The 27,592-nt window shown below is 47.8% G+C and overlaps 2 protein-coding genes across 4 annotated transcripts in view; both read right to left on the reverse strand.

The window, feature by feature from the left end:
• Nucleotides 1-12,500, reverse strand: part of LOC135908988 (endothelin-converting enzyme 1-like) — a 31,965-nt gene extending 19,465 nt beyond the window's left edge. For all 3 annotated transcript variants that reach the window (XM_070533638.1, XM_070533639.1, XM_065440850.2), the window contains exons 1-2: nucleotides 11,653-12,500; nucleotides 2,090-3,810 (exon numbers count right to left, since the gene is read on the reverse strand). In XM_070533638.1, the coding sequence (XP_070389739.1) occupies nucleotides 2,090-3,810; nucleotides 11,653-12,423 (2,492 nt within the window). In that variant the 5' untranslated portion in view covers nucleotides 12,424-12,500. The remainder of the gene's footprint in view (nucleotides 1-2,089; nucleotides 3,811-11,652) is intronic.
• Nucleotides 12,501-18,048: 5,548 nt separating this feature from the next.
• Nucleotides 18,049-23,356, reverse strand: LOC135909043 (uncharacterized). Its single transcript, XM_065440898.2, has 2 exons — nucleotides 22,440-23,356; nucleotides 18,049-19,834 (listed from the first exon to the last, which is right to left on the reverse strand). The coding sequence occupies exon 2, from the start codon at nucleotides 19,526-19,528 to the stop codon at nucleotides 18,518-18,520; it is 1,011 nt and encodes a 336-aa protein (XP_065296970.1). The 5' UTR covers nucleotides 19,529-19,834; nucleotides 22,440-23,356; the 3' UTR covers nucleotides 18,049-18,517.
• Between the last annotated feature and the right edge of the window lie 4,236 nt (nucleotides 23,357-27,592).

The raw sequence follows: 27,592 nt of genomic DNA on the forward strand, positions 1-27,592 counted from the left end.
AATATTATTGCAGAGTCCCACACTATGGCGTGCCTTATATTCAGATGCTGGTTTCGGTATTTAAAACCCCCGAAAACAACACTTTATAATAACCTTTGACCTAAATCACAAGATGAGGCGGTCCATTACTCCTACGAGAAATCAAAACGACTGTTTCAATAATTACCATAATTACGGTAATTACCGCTTTTATTAATCTCTTTACGGCACATATTTAATACTACGGATTGTAGCTAGTGAGTTTATAAAGGGTGTCCCACGTAATTTGAGCCAAGAATTTAAAAATGAAAGGCGCGTCGGAAGCGAATGTAACCGAACGCATACTATTCACCATAAACCATAGTTACTCAGACAATTATTTTCTTTTCCCCATGAGTAACTCATTGATAAAGTCTAATTAGCCAAGTTATTAAATATTGGCCGAGGACCCTAAGTATGATACGCAGATTCGTAGAGCACCTTCAGAAACCGCCGATCGAGTTGTGTCCTTTACGATAGGTCTCACGTAGTCCTTTTTTCTGGGTTGTAAAGAAACCCCGCGAAATATAATAAAAAACACCTGACGGAGCGTTTGCTCAGTGGTATTGTGCTGCTCTCGAGCCTGCGATCGGTGAACAAGGTCAGCTGCATCGTGACTGACGACGAGGAAGCAGCAGGGCGTTCCTTTATCTCATCGGCAGCGCTCGGCCAGCAGCATGCATTTTCCCCGTCATCCGACGAGAGCTGACCTTGTTCGCGGAACGCACGCTTGAGAGCAGCACGATACCACTGCGCAAGTGCTCCGTCACGTAGCTTTTTCCTTATTTCGAGGGCTTTCTTTGCAACCCGGAAGAAAGGACTACGGGAGACGTATCGTAAAGAAAACAACTCGATCGGTAGTTTCTGAGGGTGCTCTACAAATCTAGGTATCATACTTGGGGTTCTCCGCCAATAACTAAACAGTTGGCTAATCAAAGTAATTAGCTAGTCAGTTCTAGGGCAAACAACAAAATTGCCTGAGTTACTATAGGCTATTTCGAATAGTATGCGTTCGTTTCAATTCGCTTCCGACGTGCCTTTCAGTTTTAAATTCTTAGCTCATGTTATGTGGGACACGATGTATATGCAAGGCATGCTGACATAAAAGGAATTCTGAGGGTGGCACAGGTTCCCACATATGCACCGTCAAAGTTGCGGTAAGAATTCCCTGTTGCTGCTCCCTACCTTTTTAAGGCATTGCTGTTTTTGAAGCACAGAAGTAACTGGAACGCCAATGCATCTAGTTGGAAACCTTGAAAATTAATGTGCAGAAACTAGCTTAATACTGAGAATTCGTTAAAGTGCACATGCCTTGCGATATCGCTGGCTACAATATGTTGTGACTATTATAAATAAAAGGTAGTTATCGTAGCTATGTTATTTGTACAATCAGATGTATTGATATCTCTTAAAAGTAATTAACGCCTCATTGAGTATTTCAGATTATGGGTTACAATTATGCTGTTTGCCGCTCTGAAATTTAAAACAAATGGATTGCTTTTAAACTAAAGCCCTGTATATTTACCCGTCCAATAAAGAACCCCAGGAGCTCAAGATCGATCCGAAGCGCTCCTGAATGGCGTCTCTTATAGTCCTAGTGCTGCCATGGGGTTTTTAACCAAATTAATGACTCAACCCATCAATCCCTAAATATGAAAAGTGTGCTTGAGAACAAACGCCAATAAAGAAAAGGAATACCAGAATACCTATTTCCGCATCAATAACGGGATCCTCCTCTCAATCAAGCACCGTATATCGCCGCCGCATCACGCATATCTCACCGCACCAGTTATCCCCTTCAAGTTGCCCGCCCACTATCACGTACTACTACGTTTTCAGCTTCGTTATTTCTTCGAGCAGCCACGGACTGGAACGGCCTACCCCATGACATCGTCGCCATCGCTTCAACACCTGCTTTTCAAGAACGCGTAACAGATCACCTTCAATGTTAAATCACCATCTCTGTTTGTTTTCCTCACTACAAATGTAATCCCACCCCTTATGCAACACCCCCCTTATGCAACACCCCCTGGGCCTTTAAGGAATAAAACTGAACTGAAGTGAAGCTTACCTGGACAAAAAGAAGTGGCCGAATGTGCCGTTCGGGGTCCACAGCAGTCCATGTCTGTCTACGGACGCGACCAGATTGAGTGCCATGGAAAAGCCCAGACCCCCGTAGAACATGGCGTCGGTACCGCCAGGATAGTACAATGGCGGAGCAATGGCGCCCACGGCCACCTTGACGTCGCCGCTGGAGGGGTCATAGAGCACGTACGGCAGTGCGTAGTTGACCGCGAAGCTGAAGACGTCGATGTCAGCGTGCGGGTCATGCATCTTAGCAGCGCAGCGGCTCGTCTTCACCCAGTACTCGGCAAACGAAAGTTCAGTGCTGGGAAAATCACTGTACATACGCTCGAGCAGGTCGTTTTCCAGGAAACGCTCGGGGGGCCACAGCTTTAGTCGCGTCGAACGCAGCTTCTCGACCGCGAGAGTCCGGCTTTCAATGTCCAGCCATTGCGTTGCGTTGGCCGCGTCCGCAGCCGCCGACACCAAGTTATCGAAGCCTGCTTTGACGGCGGCGCGCTGTGCTGGCGTGAAGCGCGACACGGAGCTGAGCGCAATCACCAGGAGGCGATAGGCGGCCTCGACGAATCGCTCGCAGAAGTACGGCCGATATGTGGTGATGCCCTGGTCGTACCGATTCTCAAGCAGCTGGATATCCGCTGCCGGAGCAAACAGCTGCACGCAAGACCAGGCGATCAGGGACAGCAGCTCGGTTCTTCTGTACGAAGACATCACGCTCGCCATAGTCCTGAAGAACTCTACGTCGCCGATGAAAACCTGGTCGTTGGGCTTCACTTCAGGCTCAAGCTCGGTCTGTCTGAAGGCACGTAGCCACAGCTTGGAGGCCAGCGGCGGAGTGTGAAGTCCTATTCGAGTGATTCGCACCAGAGCTGGTTCGATTACCTGAAGACGCCTTGCGTTCAGCAGTTTTCTGAAGACGTCACCTTCCATAACCATAGTCCTGTTGATAAACTTCGTATCGACCCCATACATAGTGTAGTTTCGGTTAAGGATGTAGAAAAACGTTGCCCAGTATTTCGCGTATCCGCCGGTGCTTTTGACTGTGAGATGCTGCTTATACAAAATTGGTATGAGGGAACTGGGCTCTAATATGAAACGCCAATTCGGTGAGGACAAGCGCATAGCGCGCACTTGGAAGAATAACGGGACCTGCCACTTGAATGCTAGCGTCATCAGTACGTCCAGGGCGCTGGTGTTACTTGGCGTGGGTTTCTCTGGCCAGGACAGTCTGCATTCGTTGAGGAACTTCCAGAAGATGTCCAAGTTCGAGCCGTACTGTGATCGGTTGCCCATACAGGACTCGTACATGGCCATTGGTTTGTGGCCCACACTAATGCTTTTCATCCCTTCGCTGAGTACGCTGTAGAAATGCGGAAACCACGATTTCCTTACGTCATCCATGGCCGAGTTCGAGTACGCTAGGTAGCCTTTCGAAGGCGACCAAGCGGAGCAGACGTAGGCGCTAAAGTTGTGGCATGGATCGAGGTCGCGGTTTAGTCCATTAGAGAGGCGCCACGAGTGGACGAGGCAGTCCTCAGTCTTGCAGAACGGTGGCGATGGTGGTGATTTGGCGCCTCGTGCGAACAGAAACACAATGACGATTGTCACGGCCGTCACGATCAGCATAAGGACGATCATAAGGGTGAGGTGCTGCACCTTGATTGACACACCTGTTGCAGTTAGGACAATCTGAGAGCTGCGTGGAGCCTGCAAGAAAATATAAAAATGAAGAGGCATTTAGGCAGATTTCGGCTAAAAATTTTGTTCGAAATGCAGAGTGATCTGTCTACAGTGGCGACGTCCACCATCTTCTCGGTGACGTAGTTGCGAATCGCCTTTATGTTGTGCGGATCGGCGATCGTCGCGGTGTGGCTATTCAGAAGTGTAAAATGTATCAGTCGCCTTCATCGTCCAGCGAATCGGGCAAAGGGAACTTCACTGCGCTCCCACCAATCAACGAAGCTACGACTGCTCTTCTTTCAGCCCTACATATTCGTCCAGACTGCCTTGGGTGGCGTGGTGCTTTGCAACCAAAGCTTTCGTCGAGTCACTTTTCATGCTGACCTGCGCTGTTAACATTTAGCTATTTACTCGGAAGAATGGTCCCTACGCTCCCGAATTCCTGACTAATGCCCGTGTGACAACTATACAAGGAAAGCTGTCAGTTGTCCAAGGGGCGGGGGGAGGTCGGAGCCCGGACCCGACACGCTTTACGGACCCTCCGCTCCCCCTTGTGCATATATATATATATATATATATATATATTATACACGCACACAACATTTAATCACGTTCGCACTTGAAGAAAGTTCGTGTGACCTCGAAGGATCAGGCACTCAAGTTCCAGGCTTACTGAGCACTAGTTACGAGACCTCATTGAAGGAGGCAGTTTAACTTCACAGCCTGAGTCTCCCGGATGAGGCAAACGACAAGTGAATTCACTTAATGAGGAATATATAGGTGTTTTGTGCATATTAGGTCGCACAGGTACACGTCAATGGTAAAAGCCATGTAAAGTCTTCTAAAAGTGTTAATACACATCGATGCAATCAAGAAATATTTTCCTATCGCAAGTTCATATGAGCAGATAAACTGCAACATTTATAAAACTTACACAGTATACAAGAATCTTTGAACACAACTTATAACTACAATTACTACCACAAATCAATGCGACTACGCAACGCAAATGTTAATTAGAGCATGCCTTATGCAATTGGCTTAATTTATTTCCAAGTGGAGGAATAAAGGATTATTGGATAATAGATTATAAGGCACACGAATAAACAAGCATATTAGCACATCACTGAGTAAATGCTGAAACAGCGAGATCCTAAAAGTGCGGAAGGACACGAAAGGAAGTAGGAATAGCGTGGACTACTTTATTGAGTAGCTGATAAAGCATATATGATGAATAAAATTCACAAGGGAAATGTACAGCATAAGATATATACTTTTAACTAGCGCAACGAAGCGTTTTTTTCATACGCAGAAGGCCTCACCTTGCTTTCGCTGATATTTACCCCATCTATATTCCTGTGCATTTACTTTTTGCGTTCTTTTATAAGCGACATGGTTTGCTTGAAGCTTGCCTCTATTGCCTGAAGCTCTACTCACTGCGTCCTTGCCTTGTATTAGCGCCTGATAACTTTTGCCAACTGAATACATCATGAACACCTTGCTGTGGAAGAAGCGCTCCGTAAAACGGGAGCTCTGGTACAGAACGGGTCAGATCTATGCGATAGCTCCCAACTTGTTTCTTTTATCAAGGCTTAACGCCACGCAACTTTGATGAAGCCGCATCGCTCCTTTAAAACGAGAGCGAACGATTGTCCAAATTAATCGGTTATGCCCAATCAGTCAGTAAGAGCGCGCGTCTTCTAGTGTTTAGTGACCGCCCTTGGCTGTCCGTGCGTCTGAGGATGGCTACATACGCGGGCCGCGCGCTTTATTTTCTTCGCCGCGTTGAAGCTTGTAATCCGAGATGGGTGGTCCTTTCGCGTGTGCTCTCTCCCCGCGCGCCTAGTGTTATGCTTGCGTTGGTGTTGATATACGGTGGCAAATACGCTTCCTTCTCAACGTCAGACGGGTAATGGTGAAGTACCGACCAGCGACATGCCCACAGTTAGCTCTGTCGTTGGCGCTCACGCGTGTTCTTAGCGGGTGGATACTGCGACGTCCGCAGCCGCGGTAGAAGCGAGCTGCACGCGTGTTTTCTAGTTCTTGTTTTATCTGTCCACGTCTCTGGTCCTTATAAAGTACAAAAGCCATTTGAATGAGCGACTGTGGGTGCCAGAATAAGCACGTAATACTGAGCTGAAAAGGATGGCGGCTTGATGGGCATTATCTTCCCACGCGCTGAATGTTTGGGTTTGTTGGAGGTCACGTGATCAAACCAGCGTTTGGGAAGGAGAGGCGTAGCTGCGAATGACTGTGCGCAGCTAACGCTTACGCAGCCCGCGTGTCGTGTCTAATTGTGGGTAATCATTGGCGGGTGCAGTGGTTCAGGCCAAGCAGGGATGGCTGCCAACTTCATGCGCGCTCTCTTCCTTGCCGGGTTGTCTTACTGCGCCACTAGTGTTGTAGATTGCGTTATCCAAGAGAAAGTTGTGATTGGAGATATCGTTGATAGAGGCCGTGTTGTAGCGGACATAAAGTTAGACAGATGATGATGATCAATCTAATCTGCGGAGTCGCGAGGTGAATCGCGCGGCTGCACGAAGCTTTCGCCCCCGCTGGCGGCCTTCTTCATAATGCCGGCGTGGTGACAGTGCACGCGTTCATCCACTGCGATATTTACAGGTTTACTTGGACAGTGCATTACGCTAGGCTTGTTATTTTAATTAATAAATGAATGTCACCTACAATTTATATGGCCGATAGATTTAACGTATAGACAGGCGCGTACAAGGACTGCACTATTCCGTGGCAATTTTGACGAGCCTAACATGCGACCGGCCCTTTCACCGAATTTTTCTAACGACATGCATGCAATTCGCCGTGCACTTCCGCGATCGTCTGCTCTCGCCATCTTTTAGCGACGCGCGAAAGTACAGTGTGTGCGAAAATTCGATCTTGTTGAGCGTGATCGGAACCATCGTACCGAACGCGATTGCTGCTCGTTTGGATTAAAAAGTATATATATATATATATATATATATATATATATATATATATATATATATATATATATATATATATACCAGAAAAAAAGCAGTTCTGGGTGCGGGTAAATATTCACAGTGAAGTAGACGCCCGTATGAAGCGGTTTATTGACGTTTCGGCCGGGGTCCGGCCTTCATCAGAATCGCATCAGAATATATATATATATATATATATATATATATATATATATTGAAGGTGCAGTTGGTGGTGAGGCTGTTACATGGGTGCGGCCCTTACACGGATTTACACGGTAATAATTTCCCTTCCGGTAATTGTTTTATACTTCGCTATCACTAATACTACGTCGCCTTCGCGGTGCAATTGCAGTATATTTTTCTTTTTTTTTCCTGCGAGTCCGGGTATAAGCGCTGCTGCGCATGACTCCTATTGGATCTGATCTCGAGCGGATCCGGTTTCGCCTCATTTGGTTTTCTTATGTAATTATATACGTATTTATGACCTTTTCATGAAAGTGGCGATGTTTCCATCACTCATAAATGTAATTATTTGAAGTATATTTATTTAACGAGTGATTAGCATTGTCTATGGAAGGAAAACCAATACTGAGGCACGTATCATTCAAGTGCATTTCACACGGCATTGATAAAATGCTCTGGTGAAGGGGTCACTGAAATCTGCGGGTTTCTTTCAGGATCAAAAGAAGCATGCAAAATAATTTGACGCGAGTTAAGCATAGGGCAACAGATTCGTTGTCTATGCATAGACTATCCATGTAATTAGAAATAATTGTTAGATGGCTACCTTGTTTCTTGAATTATTATAACAAACTTTTTCCTTTGTATGTATTTAAATATATAGTGTTTGTACATGGTGCTCACACTCTCAATTAAGAAAAAACTACATGAAGATATAAAGCACGGATGAGGTAGCCGCCGCTGGTGCTTCTAATGCGCTTGTCATCTTATTGGTAGGATTCGCAGAAATAAAGCGAAAATATGATTTGAAGCCTGTGAACTTCTGCACCGACAATGATGCAGTAGGTTTTTAAACGCAGTAAAACTTTAAGTGAAAACTCAAAAGGCAACTCAAAAGAAACGTCAAATGATGTGGGTAACAGAACGCCTGTCATGAAACTTCATGGGGGCGTGGGGCAGGTGTCGGTATCACCGGGGAAGGGGGGGGGGGGGGGGGGGTTGAGGGCTCTGCGCCCCTGTCCTCGGGGAAACGTCGGAGAGGGCCCGGGCTCTGGAGCCCCACCCCCTCCCCGCAGTCGCGCCTATAATAACATTGCATTGCATTCCAAGCCCCCAGATATTTTGCGTCGGCAACAAAACGCGTCTCGCGTGAAAAATCGAAGCTCCAGCAGTATAGTGCTGTTGTTCGGAGCTTATAAAACTTCATGCACAAAGCTCCATGCATGAACTCTGGATGCTCTGACCCGAAACTGTGTGAGTGAGGTCGCACATGCATAATGCCGTGAAAATGCAGGAGAAGTGTGATCAGCAAGTTGAGCGTCGAGAGTTTCCTTGTTCCGCGCGCTGTTTTTTCTCATGTGCCAGTGCTTCGGGAGAAATGACTTTGCGCGGGTTCTCTCCCACTCGCCTTCCGTTACACTGCTCTTGTGCTGCAGGCGTTCGCATGTATTGCAGATTTAGCTGCTTACAGCCACTCTGGCTTCAAGCACGGCGCAATAACATGAGAAAGCCTGAAAACACGCGGTTAGCATAACTATGCAGAGCAGCGGCTCGGTACCAGAGGTGAAAAAGGAAGAGACGCGCACTAATAAAATGCCAAATTGAAATACGAAAAGGAAAAACATGCGATTCACCAGCGTGCTGAGTGGTGAAAATGCGACGGCTTGAGAATAGAGCGCGCGATCCTTGTCTGTCTACGCGGTCGGTGAGCAGCTGGGAAGAGAGTTTAGGCCATGTGCACCGAACGTGATACCCGCTCTTCCTTTTTTGTCTCTAGCGTGACCAAACATGATTTGATGGACTTTGCTGAGCTGCCCAGATTTTTTAAGTTAATAAATGGCTTCAATAAATGACACCCCTGCGCACTTGTGTTAACCTGTCAATGCGATTTCCTTCTGTTTTTTTTTTGGTACGACTAAAAATTACAAATTTCGTGAAAGACGCGCTCTCTTCCCAGAAGTTACCTTGATTTTACTTTTGTGTGGAAAATATTTAAAGCAAAATGTGCCGCACTAACCCGTGAGGAGCTTTTCAGTTTTTTAGCAATTTTTTTCGAACAGCCAAAATGCTCCAAACACTTTAATAGCACTACGTGCGTTGTATGTTGAACAGCACTGTTTTGCACAAAAATTAGAAAAATGGTTGCACGGAAGGGTGCGTTGCCTTTCAGCGTTAATTTTAAACGAAGCTGATGGGGATAAAAAAAAAGGCACAGATAAAAAAAAACTGTTTCATTGGGGGGGGGGGGGTGGAAGTGAGGTTGTAAGGGTCTTTTATACATGCCGCTTTAAACAAATGGGCACGCCGGAACAAAATGGAAAATGCCGTGAGCGTAGGCCACTGATCACCATGCGGATTATATTTGATGCGATGATATTATCCTGGCTATTGCCCTCCTCTCGTCAGTACTAACAAAAAAAAATAAGCAAGCCTGGCTTCTTGCATGCGTTATCAAAAGCGTCTTGCTTCGAACACAACAGCGAACCACAGGAAGAGGACACCACAGAACAAGGGTGAAAGAAGTAGCTATGCGTGAAATTAGGCTGTCGAGCGAGCAGTTTCATTTTGCCGCGTCTTAGACACGATGTCGCCTAGCGCGTTGCTGCAAAGATGGCAGATTACACTTAACATTTCGAATGCCCTTAATTAGGTTTGCAATAACGAATGAGGAAAAATGTAACTGTTTTGATTAGCATGCCCGTTGTGGTGGAAATTTATCCGCTCTCCAAGAAATTGTTCATGCGAGTCATTCTTGCAACAATGCAACAGCGAGCTTCTAGAATGTAAGGGAACGACCACTTTCGTGAACGTTTCTTTTTTCTTTCATACTAGCTACATTATTAAATCTTTTTCTACTGCTCATAAAAACCTTCGGAATACTTTTTTTGAAATTTGGTTGCTTTGATGTCGAATTTACTTCGCTATTTGTGGACACGGTGTGCGTATTGCTTCCACCATCTACGCGCACAGAGAAAATATTCATTTAAAATGGCTGTATGAGACGCAGACTGCTTAGATATTGAATATCGGTATTGGCGCCACAACCTGAGCACATGCACTGTTGTAAGGGGGTCAAGCTAAAGAGACGGAGCGACGAGGCCTAAGATCCTCGTCAGCGGGGCACCGGGCGAATGCGCACAATAGTCCTGCTACTTGCAACCACTGTTTACGTCGTCAGGTGTAGTCATTGTACCTTAATAATTACTTATTGCCGACATCGGCGAAGGGCCTGTTTTTGTAACAACAAGAAACGTCATCTGTCTTGCTGTCGTTTCTTTTCTTGAAAAGTGCGCGGCTATTTTCTTGTCAAGAACGCTATGCGACGCTGATAACACACGCGCCGTTTGTGTGACCGGGCATATCAGGCGCCCAGCGTTATAGGAAAGAAAGGTACGAAACGCAGCTTACCGTTACATATATATATATATATATATATATATATATATATATATATATATATACATATATATATATATATATATATTGACACGTGTATTTATATTTATACACGTGTCAATATATATATACAATATTTATATTTATATTTATACGCTCGAAGGGCCCAAATGCGTACAGCCTGCCTAGAGTACTGAAAGCAGGGAGACGCATAAGGATATGAGATATCGTTAACTCTTCCATGGCACAAATAATGCCACCACTATGCTACAAGGAGCCCTGGAAGATATTCTGATCTGCAGCCAGCAGATTCCCTGTCCTAACAGGATGAGTATTGATGCAATGCAACGTAATTCCATCAACGTTCATACCACTTGTTGCGACGAAGACAACCGCGATACCGCCATTTTGATAGGCTGTGACTGCTTGTTAGGAGTGGAACATCATAAACAAGGTGAACACAATGGACTCCGTGCAGAAGGCTGGCTAGCCAAGAATCAGCTAAGTCCCTTACCTTCACCCCAACCACCAAAGCAATCGACACGAACGATCAGACAAGCTGGACTGCTTCAATGTAATCGCAATGAGCTCGACGAGAGGAAGATTAGTTGCGACTGCTGTCAAGGGAGAAACGGAAAGCACGTACTATTACCAGATCAGCAAGACCGCGACTCAGCGTGAACTTCAAAAATAACATTGCCGCCGACCAACTGATGGAAACGACGGGATGGACGAACTCGGTCTGCGAACGTTGGTCACCGAGGACAAAACGGAAGTGTTCGAAAGAAGTTCCGATCAACCGCACGCGAAACCACTGGGCATTGACAGAAGTTGGAAGCAGCACAACTGCAAGCTTTCGCGCGGACATACCGAGGCTACCGTTATAGAGACCGTATTTACTGCTCAAACAAATACCACGATCCCGAAAGAGCGTTCTCCGCTGGAGGCGAGTCCTGCGCCGGGGCCACTACCTAACCATTAGAAAGGCACTTAATTGAAGGAATACCACAGTGGCCGTTACCATCTGATTCAGCAAGGAAACAATTCATTATATGTCATCCTTCATTCCTGCTTCCTCCCTGCATGCGTGTCTGTTCTGGGGGCGCACCGCGCGTTTCTTGTTCGCCTGTCGGCGACTATGCTGACCGCATCGTCAATACGAGAAATATATTTCGCTTATTCACACGCATTTGAACCGGCAAGGCCTACGCAAAACTGCTCTCGTCTCTTTATCACTACAATATTGTCTTCAGAAATGTTGGAGACAAAACTGTGAGGAACGGCACGAAGGGGGGTAGGAGAGTGAAAAGGTGACAAGTAGTATGAAACTCACGTGATCCAAATAATAGTACGAGGTCCTCCGAGCTTCTGACTTGATTCGCTGGCCTTCGAGGTGTTCTTCGTTGATGGTGTTAAGTTCTTGAAGGACAGAGGACAACGAAGCGTGCTGGTGAGATAAACTTGCTTTGCGACTTGACTGGCTCACTTTGCGTCCATCTTGTGGCTCCGGCTGTCCTTCCGAGAGCTTCGGAGAGCCCTCGGCCCTCTCCTTGATCGAGGTAGCGGACAGCGTCTGGATTGTATTCGCACTGCTGAAGGCGCACTCCGGAGACTGAGCTGGCAGGGTGGTTTCACATTCTGGTTGGGGCGCCTGTTGTTCCTTCTGCTCTGGGAGCTGGATGCTCTCTCCAGGCTTCTCCGTCGTCGGAGCAGTGGGAGTAGCAACGTGAGGTTCTACCGGACCAAAGTCGGCGGAAGCGAGTTGCTGCTGAGGCTCGCTGGGGTCCGAGGACTTGCGCTGGAAATCGGCGGCGAAAGACAGCCTCCGTTTGAAAGGGCTCTTATCGCGCGGGGGAATTACTTCGTCCAGTTGAAGGGCGGTGGTCGTGGCTACCGGCAAGTTCGATTCCAGCGCGGCAATCGCGGAGCCTTTCGTATCTTTTTCTAGACCGGTATAGCTGGGACGCCTGCGTGTTGCTTCGGACTTGCTCGAGGCCGATGAGCTGCGTGACGACGCATTTCCACTGGAACTGACGCTATGTTTGCGAGAGCGACGCCGCTTCTTGCTTCTCTTCTCGTTGGGAGCATCATTGTTTGGGACCATGTCGCTTGTTCTTTCGCGGCGAACTCCAAAGATGTTTCAATCCAGTAAAACCGAAGAAATTGGGGTGCGAGCCCTGGAACCCTCGTCTTCTTCTAGTGTTACCTCGTGGCGAGAGCAAATGGCGCGAGACCGCGCTGGCCATTTCTCACTGATTTCAGCGCTATATTTTCGGAGCCCCCACCGCAACTGTTAACGAGACTGTTAACAAAGGAAGTTTTATTTTCATTAAAATAATGATTATTTCCCTTTAAAACGATCTCTGTCGGAGACGCATACTTGCCCAAGGTTTTGTTCCATTAGTCAAAGGGAATTTAGAACTCCTAAAGTTTCATGGTTTCAGTGGTCTTTTCAAAGATGCATTTGTGCAAAATGGCAAATCTGCTTCCTTTATCAGATATTCTTTCTAGTCGGCACAAAGTAAAAAAGTAAGGGATCACCGAATCGTCGACGTTAAAGAAAGCAACGTCGACATACGTACATCGAGGGTGATGATTTATTTTGCATTAGTTTACAAAAATCCTATTTAAAATTACTAAAACTGATAACCTCATAGTTTGCTTTCCTTTCCAAAAGCACACGTCTACAACTAAAAGAAATGCACTTAACCTAAGTATGTCTAGCTTTATTCATTGTATAACATCAAGTGCTGCCTTACATATACTTCATCCCCAAGTTTTCTCCCCCCCCCCACCTGTTTAACCGCCGACTTCTTGATCAATTACCTGTAGTGGGCTCGCGCCATAATAAAGGAAGAAAGCAAGGAAGTGATTAGATTTACATGCCTGAAAGCCTGCGTCGTGCACATTTTGGGCACGTTAATTATGCCCCGGTGGTCGCAATTAATCCGGCGTCCCCCACTACCGCGTGCCTCAAAATCAAATCTTGTTTTTGGCATATAAAACCCCATTATTATTTTCATTTACGTGTTCGTTATATGCCTATGATTTTTCTCTTTCACTCTCTCTTAGAGCGCAGCGCTTAGGCGTCCGTTCCTGCGGGGAGCATCGGCGTAACCATGCGAACGAGCACATAGAAGGATGAAAGAACGAACGCAGCGGCGGATAAATGATGGCGGAAGCGACTAGAGCGCGAGGACGAAAGCGGAGAAGGCGGGTGCAGCGGAACTTTAAGACGAATAGCGGAGGAGAAGAGTATGGCGAAAGTGCGAGAAAAAAAGCGTAGTGCCGCACAAGACGTGCTCTACGGCGATGATCACTACAAGATGGCACGAGAGTAGCACGCGTCTTCTGGGAGGTCTGTGTGCGGCGGCTGCTGTCAATCGCGCCCTCGCGTCACCCAGACGCTGCCTCAAGCAATTCTGCGATTAGTGAGGCAGTCGCGCCACATTTCGCTCCATTTTCAACGTGCCGCAGGAGACATATACTCGGCGCCAACCAGTATATCACGGAATGAAAGCACGTATAGAGCACCGCTCAAATTTAGCTTTAGGGAGTATCGCAATTGTAGGTGAATGTTTTCGTACTCGCTATTGACACATTTTGTCTTTTTGTATAACCTGTGTCACGCGCATTTACGTCGTCCTTCTGTTCCTTTGCGTCGACTCTTGGTTGACCGTTTCTTTTTTCGCGTTTGGCAGTCTGCAATGCGCTACTCGCCTCGGTTTTCTTGTTCATCTTTCACGCTACCGCAAGCCATAAATCCTATTAGCCCTGAATGTTTACTTGTTTTTCGAAACACGCCCCACAGGCACGGCCGGGTGGCTCTTTGCAATCTCGGCTACTCCGACCCAGCCCTGTTCCGTCTCAAACTCTAGTGTTGTGGTAGATGCTCCCTAAGGGAGCACAGTTGCGCATACTTTCGCAATTTTTTTCAAATGCTAAGCGGTGAAGCAACTCATCGCGCGCACAGGAGCCCAACTTAGAACAGCATTTATTTTTTAAATTTTTTTTATTTAAAATACATTTAGGGCCCAAAGGCACTATAGAAAGGAGTGGGGAAGAAATGGCAAGGCGTGCAGCAAACAATCAAAAATATTACAAGACGTCTTGTAAAGTGATCTTGAACTTGTGGTCATCAGCTATGCTTGCGTTTGTGGAGGGAAGGTGGTTCCATGCGACACTTGTTCTAGGAACAAAAGAGTCATTACGCAATTTTGTGCGACAAAAAGGTAGCCGCAGCTTGAAGCGATGATCGGTCCTTGAAGATATGTAATGAGGTGGATCAAACGAAACGCCCTTCATCTCATTGTTATTATAATAGGTTTTATGAAAAAGGCTAAGGCGAGATGACTTTCGACGCAACGAAATGTGAGGCAAGTTTAGTGTTTTCTTCATTGATGTGACACTGGAATGACGTGAATAATTCGAGAAGATGATACGTGCGCCGCGATTCTGAATGGCTTCAACAGTATGAATGAGTGTAGTCCGAGTAGGATCCCATATGGCGCATGCGTACTCTAATTTAGAACGTACCAATGTTTTGTAAAGGGTTAACTTCAGGGACGATGGGGCATCAAAAAACGTTTCAAAAATCAAGAATCTTTATAATAGTAAAAAGCATGTTTAAACAAATCTGAAAAAAAAAACGATTCAGAGCAATCACGAACCACATGGAAATTAAACAGTAAACTTAATTCACTTGCGCTTTAATACAGATCAGTGTCTCTGTCGTAAGCAGCGTTGCTACTTTGAAAGTACTCGTTGGGAAATGTCCTCCAGTCGAAGCAAACTTTGGTCTCGTTTAGCTTTCAGCTTGACGCATTGAATCACGCGTCTCAAACTCACAGACACGATCACACGTGGCAAGGCTCCCGTCAGCACGCGGACCGCACTTGCGCATATCACGGCGACTATCGCGCTCTTTCTTTCTTTTTCTTTTATATTCGTCAACAGACTCGTCGTGCGTCAAAGCGTCACATTGTTTTCGGTTTGGTCTATTAGATTAGGATCAGGTTGGAGTCGGTGGGTTACTTTCCCGACGTCTTTGATTCCCTGCTGCGCGCCTAGGCCTTTATTTACATGAAGTATGGGCTCAATCTTGAATGCCACAAAACGTGTGACATTGGCTAGCTTTCCTGTTGCAAGCTCTCCATTGTGGCAGTCAGAGCAGGAGAGCAAGCCCTTTTTATGATGCGAGAACATCTTTGGCCAAAGACAACGGCGGAACTATCCCCCATGCGCGCTTGACGTCGTGGTTGCCCGCCGTAGTGTCGAAAGGACACTGCTTTAAAAGCTCGGACTTCAAACACTCCGGGACAACGAGTTCCCTACAACTTTCCGGAAAGCCTTTCGCCCTCCTGTGCAAAACACTATCGAATAACCGAAAGCTCCATGACGTCCTTATAACTTTTTCTGAAATTTGTATTTACATACAAATCGAGGTCAGACCGTGGTCGGCGGCCTGCTTGACTGGCATGGTTTCCTATGATGAGGTGGCACCGATGGCTGCTGTCTCCTTGCTCAGCCTGAAAAGACTGGGATCTTCTCCTTAATTTGCTTTGTGCAGCATCCAAAGGACACGCGGACCGCTGGGAAAAACAGGCCTCTTCATTAATCGACTAGGCAGAACAATCAGGCAAGCCGACGTGATCCAATAGGCGCCAGAGTTTAAGCGCCCAGACATGGTCTCGAAAAGACGCAGTGAACAAATCAATCAAAACTAAATCAATCCGAACTAACACGACTGAAGTACAGAATCGAGCGTTAACCGATCGCCACACGTACACACGCTCGTCCCCACCAGATTCCTGATCCCTCAAATTTGCTGTGCGGACATAATAATTCCCTCGACGTCGCGCACTCATAGGGACTGTCAGTTAGGACTGCTTCGGCAGGCCGAGAGCACATTCCCGAGGTGACATCGCGGTCAGTCGCCAGCGCCGCTCGTATTTTCAGCCCGGTTCCTTCGCTTCGATAGAAAGCCAATAGCCACAAAAAGAAAAAAAAAAGCACACCCCGGGTACTTTCTTCGGGGTAAACCATAACTGTTGCAGAATGACAAGGAAGAAATGACGTCGATGGTTCGACGAAGGCGATTTGACAACTAGGCATGACCATAATAAATGAAGTTACTGAAGCCATGACGATGGTAAAAGGCTGCGTGACGATGACTGTGTGACGACGATGGCTAATAACGACGACATGACCAAACTGGGATGTCAAAGTTAGAATTACCGTGATGAAACGATCACCACTGTTTAACAACGGCGCACTGACAACGATGACATGAGAGAAATGTGAACACGCCTACGCTGATGACGGCGCGACAAGAAACTGTATGAAACCTGTATGACGACGTCGACGCCACCATGATGAAGTGACCACGATCTGATAACGGACGCGGGATAGCGACTGCCTTACAACAGATGCCTGAGTTACTATCTGAAGATGACCACGTGGCAATGGCGGCCTAATCGCGATTGATTCACGACAGTGTGACTACAATAGAATGACAAAGAAAGATCGACGTCAGTGGAATTGTGGAGGCGTTATGACGAGTACGGCATGATGACAATGGGAGGACTTTACTGAAGCGATTACGAAGGCAAAGCGATCGCGTGACGACGATGACGTGACGATGACGTCATGACGCCTGCATGATGAGTGTTAGATGACTAAACTGCAATGACGACAATGGAACGATCTTTACGGCATCACGGCGGCGCTGTGACAGCGAATGCACGCCGACTGTATGATGACGATGGCGTGAAAACGACGGCATGACAGGGGCCGGCTGACAAAGCAGGACTGACCGCAATGTAACGACCTCGACGACATCACAACCGCGAGCAGATACTTAGAAGTGGTGACGGCGGTGGCATGACGAGAGTCAGATCGCGAATGTGGAATGATGACGATAGACCGATAAAGAGAGAGATAGATAGATATATAGATAGGCTCAAAACGACTGAAGTAGGCAAAGAAAGCTAATCGCAATAGTAAATATAATAAGGTGCGCCTATCGTTGTCATTTTCAATTGGTTTTTTCTCTCTTTCCCCCTCATTTACCATCGACACCACCAGTAAATGGCATGAAGGCATCAAATTATCCTCAGCTTTGAAATTTGGTCTTCACTCGGGCATGAAATGCACTTCAATGTTAAACGCGATAACTCGGCGTAGAAGGTGTGACGACGACGGTATGAGAAGAGTAAGGCCACTAAGCTTGAAATAAGACGATGGACCGAACACGATGGCGTTGACCACCAGCATTTACCTAGCGGTTCAAGCAGGTAGGCAACATAGGGCACTGGGTCGACGAAAGAAGATAGATAGATAGATAGATAGATAGATAGATAGATAGATAGATAGATAGATAGATAGATAGATAGATAGATAGATACACTAAACGACTAAAGTACGCTAACAAACCTCATCGCGTTAATAAATATGATAACATGCGGTAAATGGCGTGCTTTTCACGTGGCATCACTAACTTTCCAGTTTGCTGACCATCAAGACGGGCAGTAACTGGCATGAATGTAAGAAATAATCCGCAGCTTTGAAATTTATTCATCACACGGGCGCGAACTCTACATCAATGTGCAACGTGCTAACAATCGAACGTTTAATACATTGGATAAGTTGGTACGACGAAAGAACGCTGCGGTTTTTGTACAGTTGGTTTCCATTCGTCTCGAGAACCGCTAAGGAGCGCTGCGAGAACCGCAGTCGAGCTGCCAGAGAATTTGCCAAAAACAAGATTTTATTCACTGAACTCTGTGTGTAGCAGTTACTAGAGAAATGATACGAATAATTTCGCTCGGGAAGCAGTTCAAATCAGTCAAATATTAGCTTGTTTCAAGCCTTCTGTAAGTGTGCACCAGGTGCCCTTCAGCCAACTGCAGAATATTCAATGGTGCAGGGCAGACGGGCATAGAAAACGCACGCTAGGCAGCCGCGAATTACAAAGAAAATCTTGATGAAATAAAAAAAAATCCTTTTAAACACAGCCAAGAAATACATTGGACATTGTCTTCGAAAACACGTTCATGAATAGGGCTTAAACAAAAATTAAACAAAAGTGCACACAGCCCGCAAACGCGATAGATGACGTGAATGTTTTTCGACGTCTGAGACACACAGATGGGCACATTGTTGCTAACTAAAAGTAAAATGTTTAAATACAAAGGAAGTCAGAGAGCTGAAGAACGACCAATAAGCGGCGGCGTTGTGGCGTTGATCAAAGCGCTGGCAGTTGCAACCAGGTGGTCGAAGTTTGCGGAGATGACGGCTCGTTCCTGTCTTGAGAAACGCCACACAGAGGTGAGAGCAACCACGAGGAGTCGGTAGGTGGTCTCGACAAAACGTTCGCAGAAGTATGGCCAGTAAAGTATGACGCCTTGGTCGTACCGGTACTTCAGCAGCTGCAAATCCACTGCCGGTGCCACGAGCTGCACGCAAGACCACGCAATCAGGGACAGCAGCTGGGTGTCCGTAAACGAGGCCATCACGGCCGCCATGGTCTGGAAGAAGTTTTTGTCGGCTATGACAACCTGGTCGTTGGATTCCATCTCAGGCTGAAGCTCCAACTGCTTTAATGCCCGTAGCCACTGATTCGAGTCCAGAGGCGGAGTGTAGAGTCTAATCTTGGCGATTGGCACCAGTAGTTGTTGGACTCCAAGTGGACGCATGGCAAATAGGAGGCTTCTAAAGACGTCCCCTTCCAACAACATGGTTGTCTCTATGAGCGTCTGGTTTATCGTCGCGTCCTTGTCATAGCTTCCCTTGAGAGTGGAGAAGAACGCAGCCCAGTACTTGGCGTATCCGCCGGTATTTTTGATCATGAGATGATGCTGGTACATTAGCGGTACAAGTGGGCCTGGATCTAAAGTCAAACGCCAATTCGGTGCGGGTCCCAAGCGCAGTAGTCTCAATTGAAAGAAGAGTGAAACCTGCCACTTGAACGCGAGCGTTATCAGTACATCGAGGGCGCTGGTGTCACTTGACTCTGGCTCTTCCGGCCACGACAGTCTACACTCCTTTAGGAACTTCCAGAAGATATCCACGTTCGAGCCGTACTGTTTACTGTCGCCCATGCATGTGGCGTACATGACTAGCGGCTTGTGGCCAACCCGAATTGTTTTGGCGCCTTCTCTAAGAATATTTCCGAACAGTGGGAACCAAGATTTCCGTACGTCATCCATGGCTGAGTTAGAGTGCTCAAGGTACCCCTTTGGTGGGGACCAAGCGGAACAGACCTAAGCCCCGAAGTTCTGGCAGGGATCGAGGCTGCTATTTAGCTTATCGGAAAGGCGCCAGGCGTGATCGAGGCAATCGTTGGTCTTGCAGTACGGCTTTGTGGGAGCAGTTTCCTGCTCTCGTCTGAACAGGATGACGACGGCGGCTGTCACGGTTGTCACTATGAAAATTAAGATGGCCATGAGGAGGATTTGCCGCTTTGTCATAGGTATCCCTGCTACTCTGACCACTATCCGTGAACCGCGCTGCCCCTGTAAAATGAAGCACGAAAGAAATATTTCACTCAATCCTGATACCAAAATTACGCGCCGAGAAAAAGTGAGGGCGCGTGCTTGTTACCAGAAAGAAGGCACATGCGCTTTTCAATTTATTTTTTGCTTTCTTTACGTGAATATTCCTACACCTGCCGTTCGGGCATGAACGTAATCCGAGAAACATTCATAATGACGCAGGCCATTTGGTGTTCTTACCTTTCATTATCTAGATTTGCGTGCTTTTGCTGCGGAACAATAGCATGTGTTATATTGTAAAATACGCTGGCGAGGTTACCCAGGAAAACCGGGCTGATGCGTTGAAACTACTTGGTATTTTTAGCTCACTATTCGGCTCCCCTGTGACAGAATTGTGTGCGCTATGGTGAAGAGGATAGAGCTTGTCGTGCAAGGAATCTATAGGCAGGAATTTCAGTGCGTGCATGCGGCCGCGATATTTTGCCAGCGATTTCTCGAACGAGCCAGCGAACGGTAGCCATAGCGCTCAGACTCTGCTTGTTGTATGCTTACAGCCAGTGTTTGCTCGACTCAGCTGTCGCGTCAGCAAACCAGCAGTACCTGTACTGTTCGCGGTGAGATAATGGAGAATGGGGTCGAGATTGAGGTACAGTAGCGCCAACGCTGTGCTTTCAGCCGTAATGGTTTGGCACTACGTGCTTGATTATGCACTCCCAACTTCGAGCACTTCCAGGTAGTGCGTCGCACGCGGGGTGGTGCTCTTCCCACAAGCATCCTCGATCGGAGGTATTTTTGAGGCACCGGATTGAGAAAAAAAAAACGACATTTTGTTACTGCGAGCCCCGCTGCCCTCCACCTTAAATTAAAGGTGCAGTCGGTATAGTAGTCCTCGCAATTATGACACCGGCCGCTGAAATTCCACAGTGTGGAGCGAAATCCGAATAAAATTAGGCTCTCTAGCGATTTCCATGCTCGAAAACTTTTTCGGCCGTCCTTCGCTACATACGTGCCTAAAAGAAAAAACATCGATGGATCCCGTGCCCTGTGGTAATCGATATAAGCAAAGCTTTGTATGCGGTTTATTTATTTATTTATTCATTTATTTATTTATTTATTTATCTATTCATTCATTTATTTATTTCATTACCCTCGGGGCCCGAGGGCATTACACGGCATTGCCTTGATTGACGATAATTAGTGGTGACGTTGGCGGCGAGTGCCTAAGTTCTTCAGTGTTTAGACCAATATCGGAGTGGGGAGTTGATGTGGCACGTCACCCTGCTTGCGCCGCTGCTGTTTGTCTGAGTATTCCACGGAATACACAGGGAGACGTATTTGCTTGATACGTTTTTGCGCGTCATTGTATATAATGCCTGAGAGGACTGATCATTATCACTGCTTCACATGGCACATCGCATCGTGGCAGAATTGTTAAATGGTATTCTACAGCTGCGCGTAATTCAAAAAATATAATTGAAAGTGTGCATTGTATACATAGGTTCGGCGTCACCACCACGTTTCGCTGCGCAGCGAAGGCGCTCCTGATAAGCGCGACCATTCTTTCGGGCCTGGGTGTCCTCGACACTGAGTGCATGCTTTGCAGCCATTTTGCTGGCGCGTGTTAACCTGCTCCTTCTGCATTCCTGACGAGCATGCTGTTGGGACGCTTAAGACGCCAGCTCCGAGGGCTGTCTTCAGGTTATGGACGATTGTAAAGTTTACACTATCAGAGCACAGCACGCGACCTCCACTGCTCAGCGCCCGCATTTCTGTCGCACAGGAAAGCAGGCACAGCACGTGCCATACGCACAAACTGTTGAACGCTGCCGCAGCGGTGACATTCGGGATTCGCAGAGGCTAGTGCCATCTGGTAGCATTGCAAGAAACCCAGCGGCACACACGGCAAGACCATCACAGCAACGCCCGGAAAATCGCGAGAACAGGGAAAGAAATCTTCGCTTTACAAAGAAAAAAAAAATCAACGTGACGGCAAGACAAGGCCTCGGCTGATGTAGGGAGCTGTAGCAATACCGACATACATCGTTGATTCTTAACGTCTGCGTCGCCTCCGCCGCGGGTCGTCCCGGCATTGCCCTATCGTCGGGCTTCTTCCTTTCTACACGCGGACTCGATAGTGGGGAAAGTAGCCCTTAACAGCTTCGCCGTAAAAGTTAATGAATTCGCGTCCCCAAATGTTGCAGAAAACGTCGTCTGTTGGCTTCTTTTTCGCCATTTTGCTTCCCACATCTTATAAGTTGTCGGAAAGCGTAACCCCCTAGTCTAGCTGGTGGCGGTAAGTACCTTTACAAAGGCTGTCACCACCATAAAACAGAGCTTGCATGTAGGTTCCGTTGGCATGCGCGGAGGCTAGTGCCATCTGGTAGCGTTGCATGAAACCCAGTGGTACGCGCGGCAAGACGATCACAGCAGCAGCGCCCGAAAATTCGTGAGATGGGGCAGAAAAAAGTTGAAAAATACAGCCCAGGAATCGCAACTCAGTGACTCCCATGATATGTCGCACATTGCAACGACTATATCTGACACCTTTTCGATTGCCAGAGGTCGCACACTGACAGCTCACCCTGTACCGTACGGCGTGGACGCGGAAAAGAAACAGCTCGCTCACGTGTTCCGAGTCCCAGATCGAAGACTTGCTTCCTCGTCGCCTGGCCCGCTGCTCTGCAATGCGTTCTCTGGTCAACGTCTTGAGACCTCTAATCAAGGACGAGAAGGAAGGCTCGCGCTGGGACCCCGAGTCTTGAGGCGACGACTTTCCCAAGTGTGCGCTTCGCGAGGCCGCGTCGATGGGCACCGCCAGAGTGACGGTAGAGCCGGAGCGTGTCCTAGCCTTAACCGTACCAGGCGGTAGCTTTGAACTGCGGACTTCGGCCGTCAGGGTTGCATCGGCTGCTTCCTTGTTCGATGTGGAAGATGTCACATGGGCTGTGATCGACCGAGCGCCTGCAGCAGACTCTAGTACCGGTGTCGGCTGCGAGGTGTGGCGTTGTCCTGGAGGAGGCTGGACTTCGCCTTCGGCGACTGCTCGAGCTTGTTTTGGTCGCCCGTCGGTGGCTCCTGGTTCTACCGAAAAAGGTGATTCAGTCGTAGAAGCAATGCCCCGTTTGCGCATGCCATGTTCGGTGCTACCGGTCTGTTGTTCCTGAGGTGTGGTGGCGTTGGGTGTAGTGGGCTGGACGACGTCATAAAACGACAGACTTCGCTTATATTTAGGAGGTTCGTTCACAGGAATTTCGGCGTCTGATCCGGTGGCGGCGGTCGCGCCTCTTGCTTGAGCTGAATCGAACTGGGCGTCCGCGGTAGCCCTTTGACTGGGAACGCTCGGACGCTGGCGCGTCCCTTCAAGCTCGATAGAGGAATGGGAGCTCCGAGAAAATTCGCGGCCTCTAGAGCTTGCGGAGCTGTTTCGGGGGCGACGCCGCCTCGTTCTCTTATCGGCTTGATGCTGAGAGCTCGGAAGCATCGCTCCATTGCTTGCTGTGGTCGCAAATCGCAGGGCCCAGGATGTGCAATCGGAAATGCCGTTACCCGTCTTCTTCTTCTGCTATTGCTCGTAACAAGCCCGTGACATTCAGATAGGACCAATGGGGCTGATTCTCGCAGGTCACGCTAGCGCCACCTGGATTTTAATGGCAATTCCAGTGATACCAGAAAAATGACCACTTACTAATACTAGATGATGTTTTCAATGTTATTCACTTATAATATAAATTTATAAACCACATGCGACATCTCAATAAGTTATAGTTGGGCAAGTGAATTGTGTGTAGAAAGCGGAATGAGAGAGAGAGAGTAAAACTTTATTAATATAAATAAAACAAGGCACGATGGTTGGAGCCCCTATTCCAGGGCCCCACTGGCACGAGCGGCTCGCTGGGCTTGGTCCAGAAGAGCGAACTGGCTCTCCCGACCCTCGTCCGCAAGCCATGCCTCCCACTGCATATTCCTCATTAATGGATGTTCGTGTAATATGGGACTGTCTATGTGCGGAGGCCTCCTGGGACACTCCCATGTGATGTGTTTTAGTGTGGGTGTGTCTGTGCACCACGGGCACTCGTCAGTGAACCTCGTGGGGTGTATTCTGTGTAGGTGGTGCAGGTTGGGGTATGTATTCGTCTGAATACGACGCCAGTCCCTCTCCTGTTGGCTGTTTAAATCGGAGTGAGGATGTCCAAAACGTCTCCGCTCCTGCCTTTGCTGTAGGAGGATGTCACGAGAATTCGGTGGAAGGTCATCGCTAGGCCATGCCGTTGCTCGGACGTTCAAACCTCGAGCAGTACGGTTTGCCCTAGCGTTTCCTGCCAGTCGCTCGTGTGCCGGACACCAGACGATAGTGTGGTGCCCCTCCAGTTGAGTGCCTAAAATTTTGATTACTAATTTGGGTGCCGTTCCTTGCAAAAACAGGCGGCAAGCCGCTTGTGAGTCGGATAATATGACAGCCGAATTGGTTTGGCGCTCGGCGTCCTGAATGGCCAAGGCGATGGCTGCAGCCTCTGCCACGCATGCCGAGGTGGTTTTGAAGGATGCCGTCGTTATGTTGTTGTTGCATGTAGAAACTATGGTGAAAGTGTCTGAGCTGGCTCGACTGGCATCCGTATAATACACCCCCGGTCCCATGCCGAAACGTTTGTGAAGGGTCTTTGCCCTTGCTCTGCGTCGTCCGGGATGGTACTTGGGGTGCATGTTTTTGGGAATTGGGGCCACCGTGATGTGCGATCGAACATTGCGGTCTATCTGTGCCGTTTCCTCTCCGCAATACTGGGGTCTCAGGGGAAAGCCTAACCTCGCCAATACTTCCCTGCCCTGAGTTGAAGAACAAAGTCGTTCTTTCTGGGCATATAACGTCGCGACTGCGTTCTCGTCAAAAGTATTGTGCAGGCCCAGTCCCTCGAATCTCTCTGTGCTAGCGCATTCGGGAAGACCAAGGGCGGCTTTGAAGGCTTTTCTTATTATTGCGTTCGCCTGTTTATTCTCTTGGTTTGTCAAGGCCTGATATGGAAGGGCGTATGTGAGTCGGCTAATTACAAATGCGTGAACCAGGCTGATGGTCTCTCCCTCAGTTAGGCTGTGTCTGCTTTTTGCCACTCTCCGTATCATTCTGGCCACGTTTCCTGTGACCGCCTTTAGTTTTTGTAGGGTGTGAGATGTTCCAGCATTCTGCTGTATCCACATCCCCAATATTCGGAGTGTCTCCACTTCACGAATTGGCGCCCAGTCGAGAGTCAGAGTGAGCGGCACCCAGTCCTTCTTTCTTGCGTATTTCGCACGCACCCGAATGAATTCCGATTTTTCGGGTGCGCATACCATGTCCGCCGCCCTCGCGTATTCCACGACTGCGTCTATGGCCTTTTGAAGGGTTTCTTGCTTGTCCCCGTAGGACCCCTGGTGAGCCCAGAACGTAATATCATCGGCATATATCGCACAACCGAGATTCGGGTGTTTATCTAGCTCCAGGGCTAGCTTTCTCATCCCTACATTGAAAAGCAGTGGAGAGAGTATAGCTCCCTGAGGGGTACCTCTGTCGGGACAGTTGAAGGTGTCGGACCTCGTGGAGCCTAATCCGATTGTGGCCGTGCGGTGGCTGAGGAACGAGCGCACGTAGTTATAAATTCGCGTTCCGCAGTTCACCGCTTCCAGTCCCTCCAGAATAGCGTGGTGGGAGATGCTGTCGAAGGCCTTTTTGATGTCCAATGCCAATACAAATTTATCTTCCGACCCTCTGTTGGGGTGCAGGACCTCGTGTTTTAGTAGTAGAAAAACGTCCTGCGCTGACACGTGGGGTCGGAAACCGAACATGTTGGAGGGGAACATGTTGTTTAGCTCTATGTGGTTCGAGAGCCGGACCTGCACAACCTTTTCAAAGAGTTTCCCCGCGCACGACGTTAGGGAGATGGGTCGAAGGTTGTTGATGTTACGAGGCTTACCTGGTTTTGGAATAAGAATAATTTTTGCTTCCTTCCATTCTTTTGGAAGGACGCCGTCCTCTGTCCAGACCGTGTCGTTAAAGAATTTGGTCAAGCTCTTTAGCGTGTCATCACTTAGATTGCGAATCATTGCGTTCGTGACCTGATCTACCCCTGGGGTCGTGTTTTTCTTGAAGGAGTGTGCCGCTGCGTAAACCTCTTCAAAGGTTATGGGGGCGTCAAGTTCCGGTTGGTCCTGACCTTCGTAAACGGGTTTGGTGGATTGCCCGGTCGGTACAGTTCCTACGTATATCTCTTTAATTTTGTCTATCATGTCAGCTTCCCGACCTTCAAACTCGTTTTCAAGTAGCTTGAGTGTGCGATTCGCGACTGTTTTTGTTCCTCCCGGGTCAATCATACTTCGAAGAATGCGCCATGTTTTCTTTGTAGTCAACGTGCCCCGAAGCGAGTCACTGAACTGACGCCAATTGCTGTCGCTTAACTTTTGTGCGTATTCGTTAGCTTCCTGCGCTAGCTGAGCTATCCGTGTCCGGAGTTTGCGATTAAGCTTCTGCCTTTTCCACCTTTTTGTGAGGCCTCTCCGGGCTTCCCAGAGATGCAAGAGGTGACGATCCACGGCTGGAGCCTCCGTTGTCGTTTCAATTGTTTTTGTGACCCTAGAGTGAATAACTCGGATCCGCTCGGCCCATTCTCCTACGTCTGTTATGCTGCCGATTGTTTCCTGTTTTTCCCGAAATTTGGTCCAGTCGGATAGCCTTGCCTTGCCAATAGCTCTTCGAATCCTGGCTGCATTAACCGATATGCTTAAGATATAGTTATCGCTTCCTAGGTTTTCACCTAGGTTCGTCCATCGCGTCTCACTTTCGTTGTTGGTGAACGTGAGGTCGGGGGAAGTGTCGTGGGACACGCTGTTCCCGATTCGCGTTGGGAGATCTGGTTGAGTTAGCTGGAAAAGTGCGTAGCGCTCTACAACGTCTGCTAACAATATGCCCTTGGGATTGTCTCTATTGTAGCCCCAATTTGAGTGTTGTGCGTTAATGTCGCCTAACAATATTAATTTGTCCCTACCTTGAGTGAGTCGCACCGCGGTGGCCACCACGTTTTCAAAATCCGCCTGTTTTTCTCTGGGAGAACTGTAAACGTTGACAATAATTGTTTTAGGTTTGCCCCTTTTCTGCGGCCAAATCGTGATTATCTGGTGCTGAATAGGTTCCCGAAAAGAATAATTTACGCTAATCGTGACATCCTTCTTGGCAAAGGTGGCTACTTGAGGGTAGTCAGGGTGAGCATAAAGCTCGTACCCTTTGAGTTTTGGATTTTGTTTCCCTATTTCCTGAATACAGATAACGTCGGGAGGGATTGGCGCCGATTCTATGTAGTGCGTGAAATTAGCCAATTTAGTCCGTAGCGTGCAGCAATTCCATTGCCAGATTTCAATGTGTCCGGTCTTTGTGTTGTTTGCCATATTATCCATGGATATTACTGTCGCTATCAGTGTGCTCTATAGCTTTCGGTGTCCTGGTAGGAGCTCCCGGACTTTGACTGACCCTCTTTCGGGGGACAGCCGCGGCTTTTGTTTGCACATCCTCTACCATTCGTTTGAGTTTGTGTAGCTCTGCAAACATTAGTTGCATGTTTTGTGCTAACTGTTCCAGCGTTAACGAATGAGTGCTGGAGGCGGTACTTTGTTGCAGTGATGTCTGCGGTGGTGATTTGGAAGTGTGGTCTGCAATTGGTGTCGGTTGCTGTGATGTGCTGTTGTTTGCCATGCGCTTAAAAGCTTCAAACTCGGCTCGTAGCTCGGCTAAACTGTTTCGGAGTATTTTGTTTTCTTCTA

This window comes from Dermacentor albipictus, chromosome 2 (assembly GCF_038994185.2).
Source record: "Dermacentor albipictus isolate Rhodes 1998 colony chromosome 2, USDA_Dalb.pri_finalv2, whole genome shotgun sequence".
Taxonomy (NCBI): Eukaryota; Metazoa; Arthropoda; class Arachnida; order Ixodida; family Ixodidae; genus Dermacentor; species Dermacentor albipictus.

What these genes read in the sequence shown, in the direction of transcription:
- LOC135909043 (XM_065440898.2), bottom strand. Translation starts at nt 19,528, where the DNA reads ATGGATGACGTACGGAAATCTTGGTTCCCACTGTTCGGAAATATTCTT.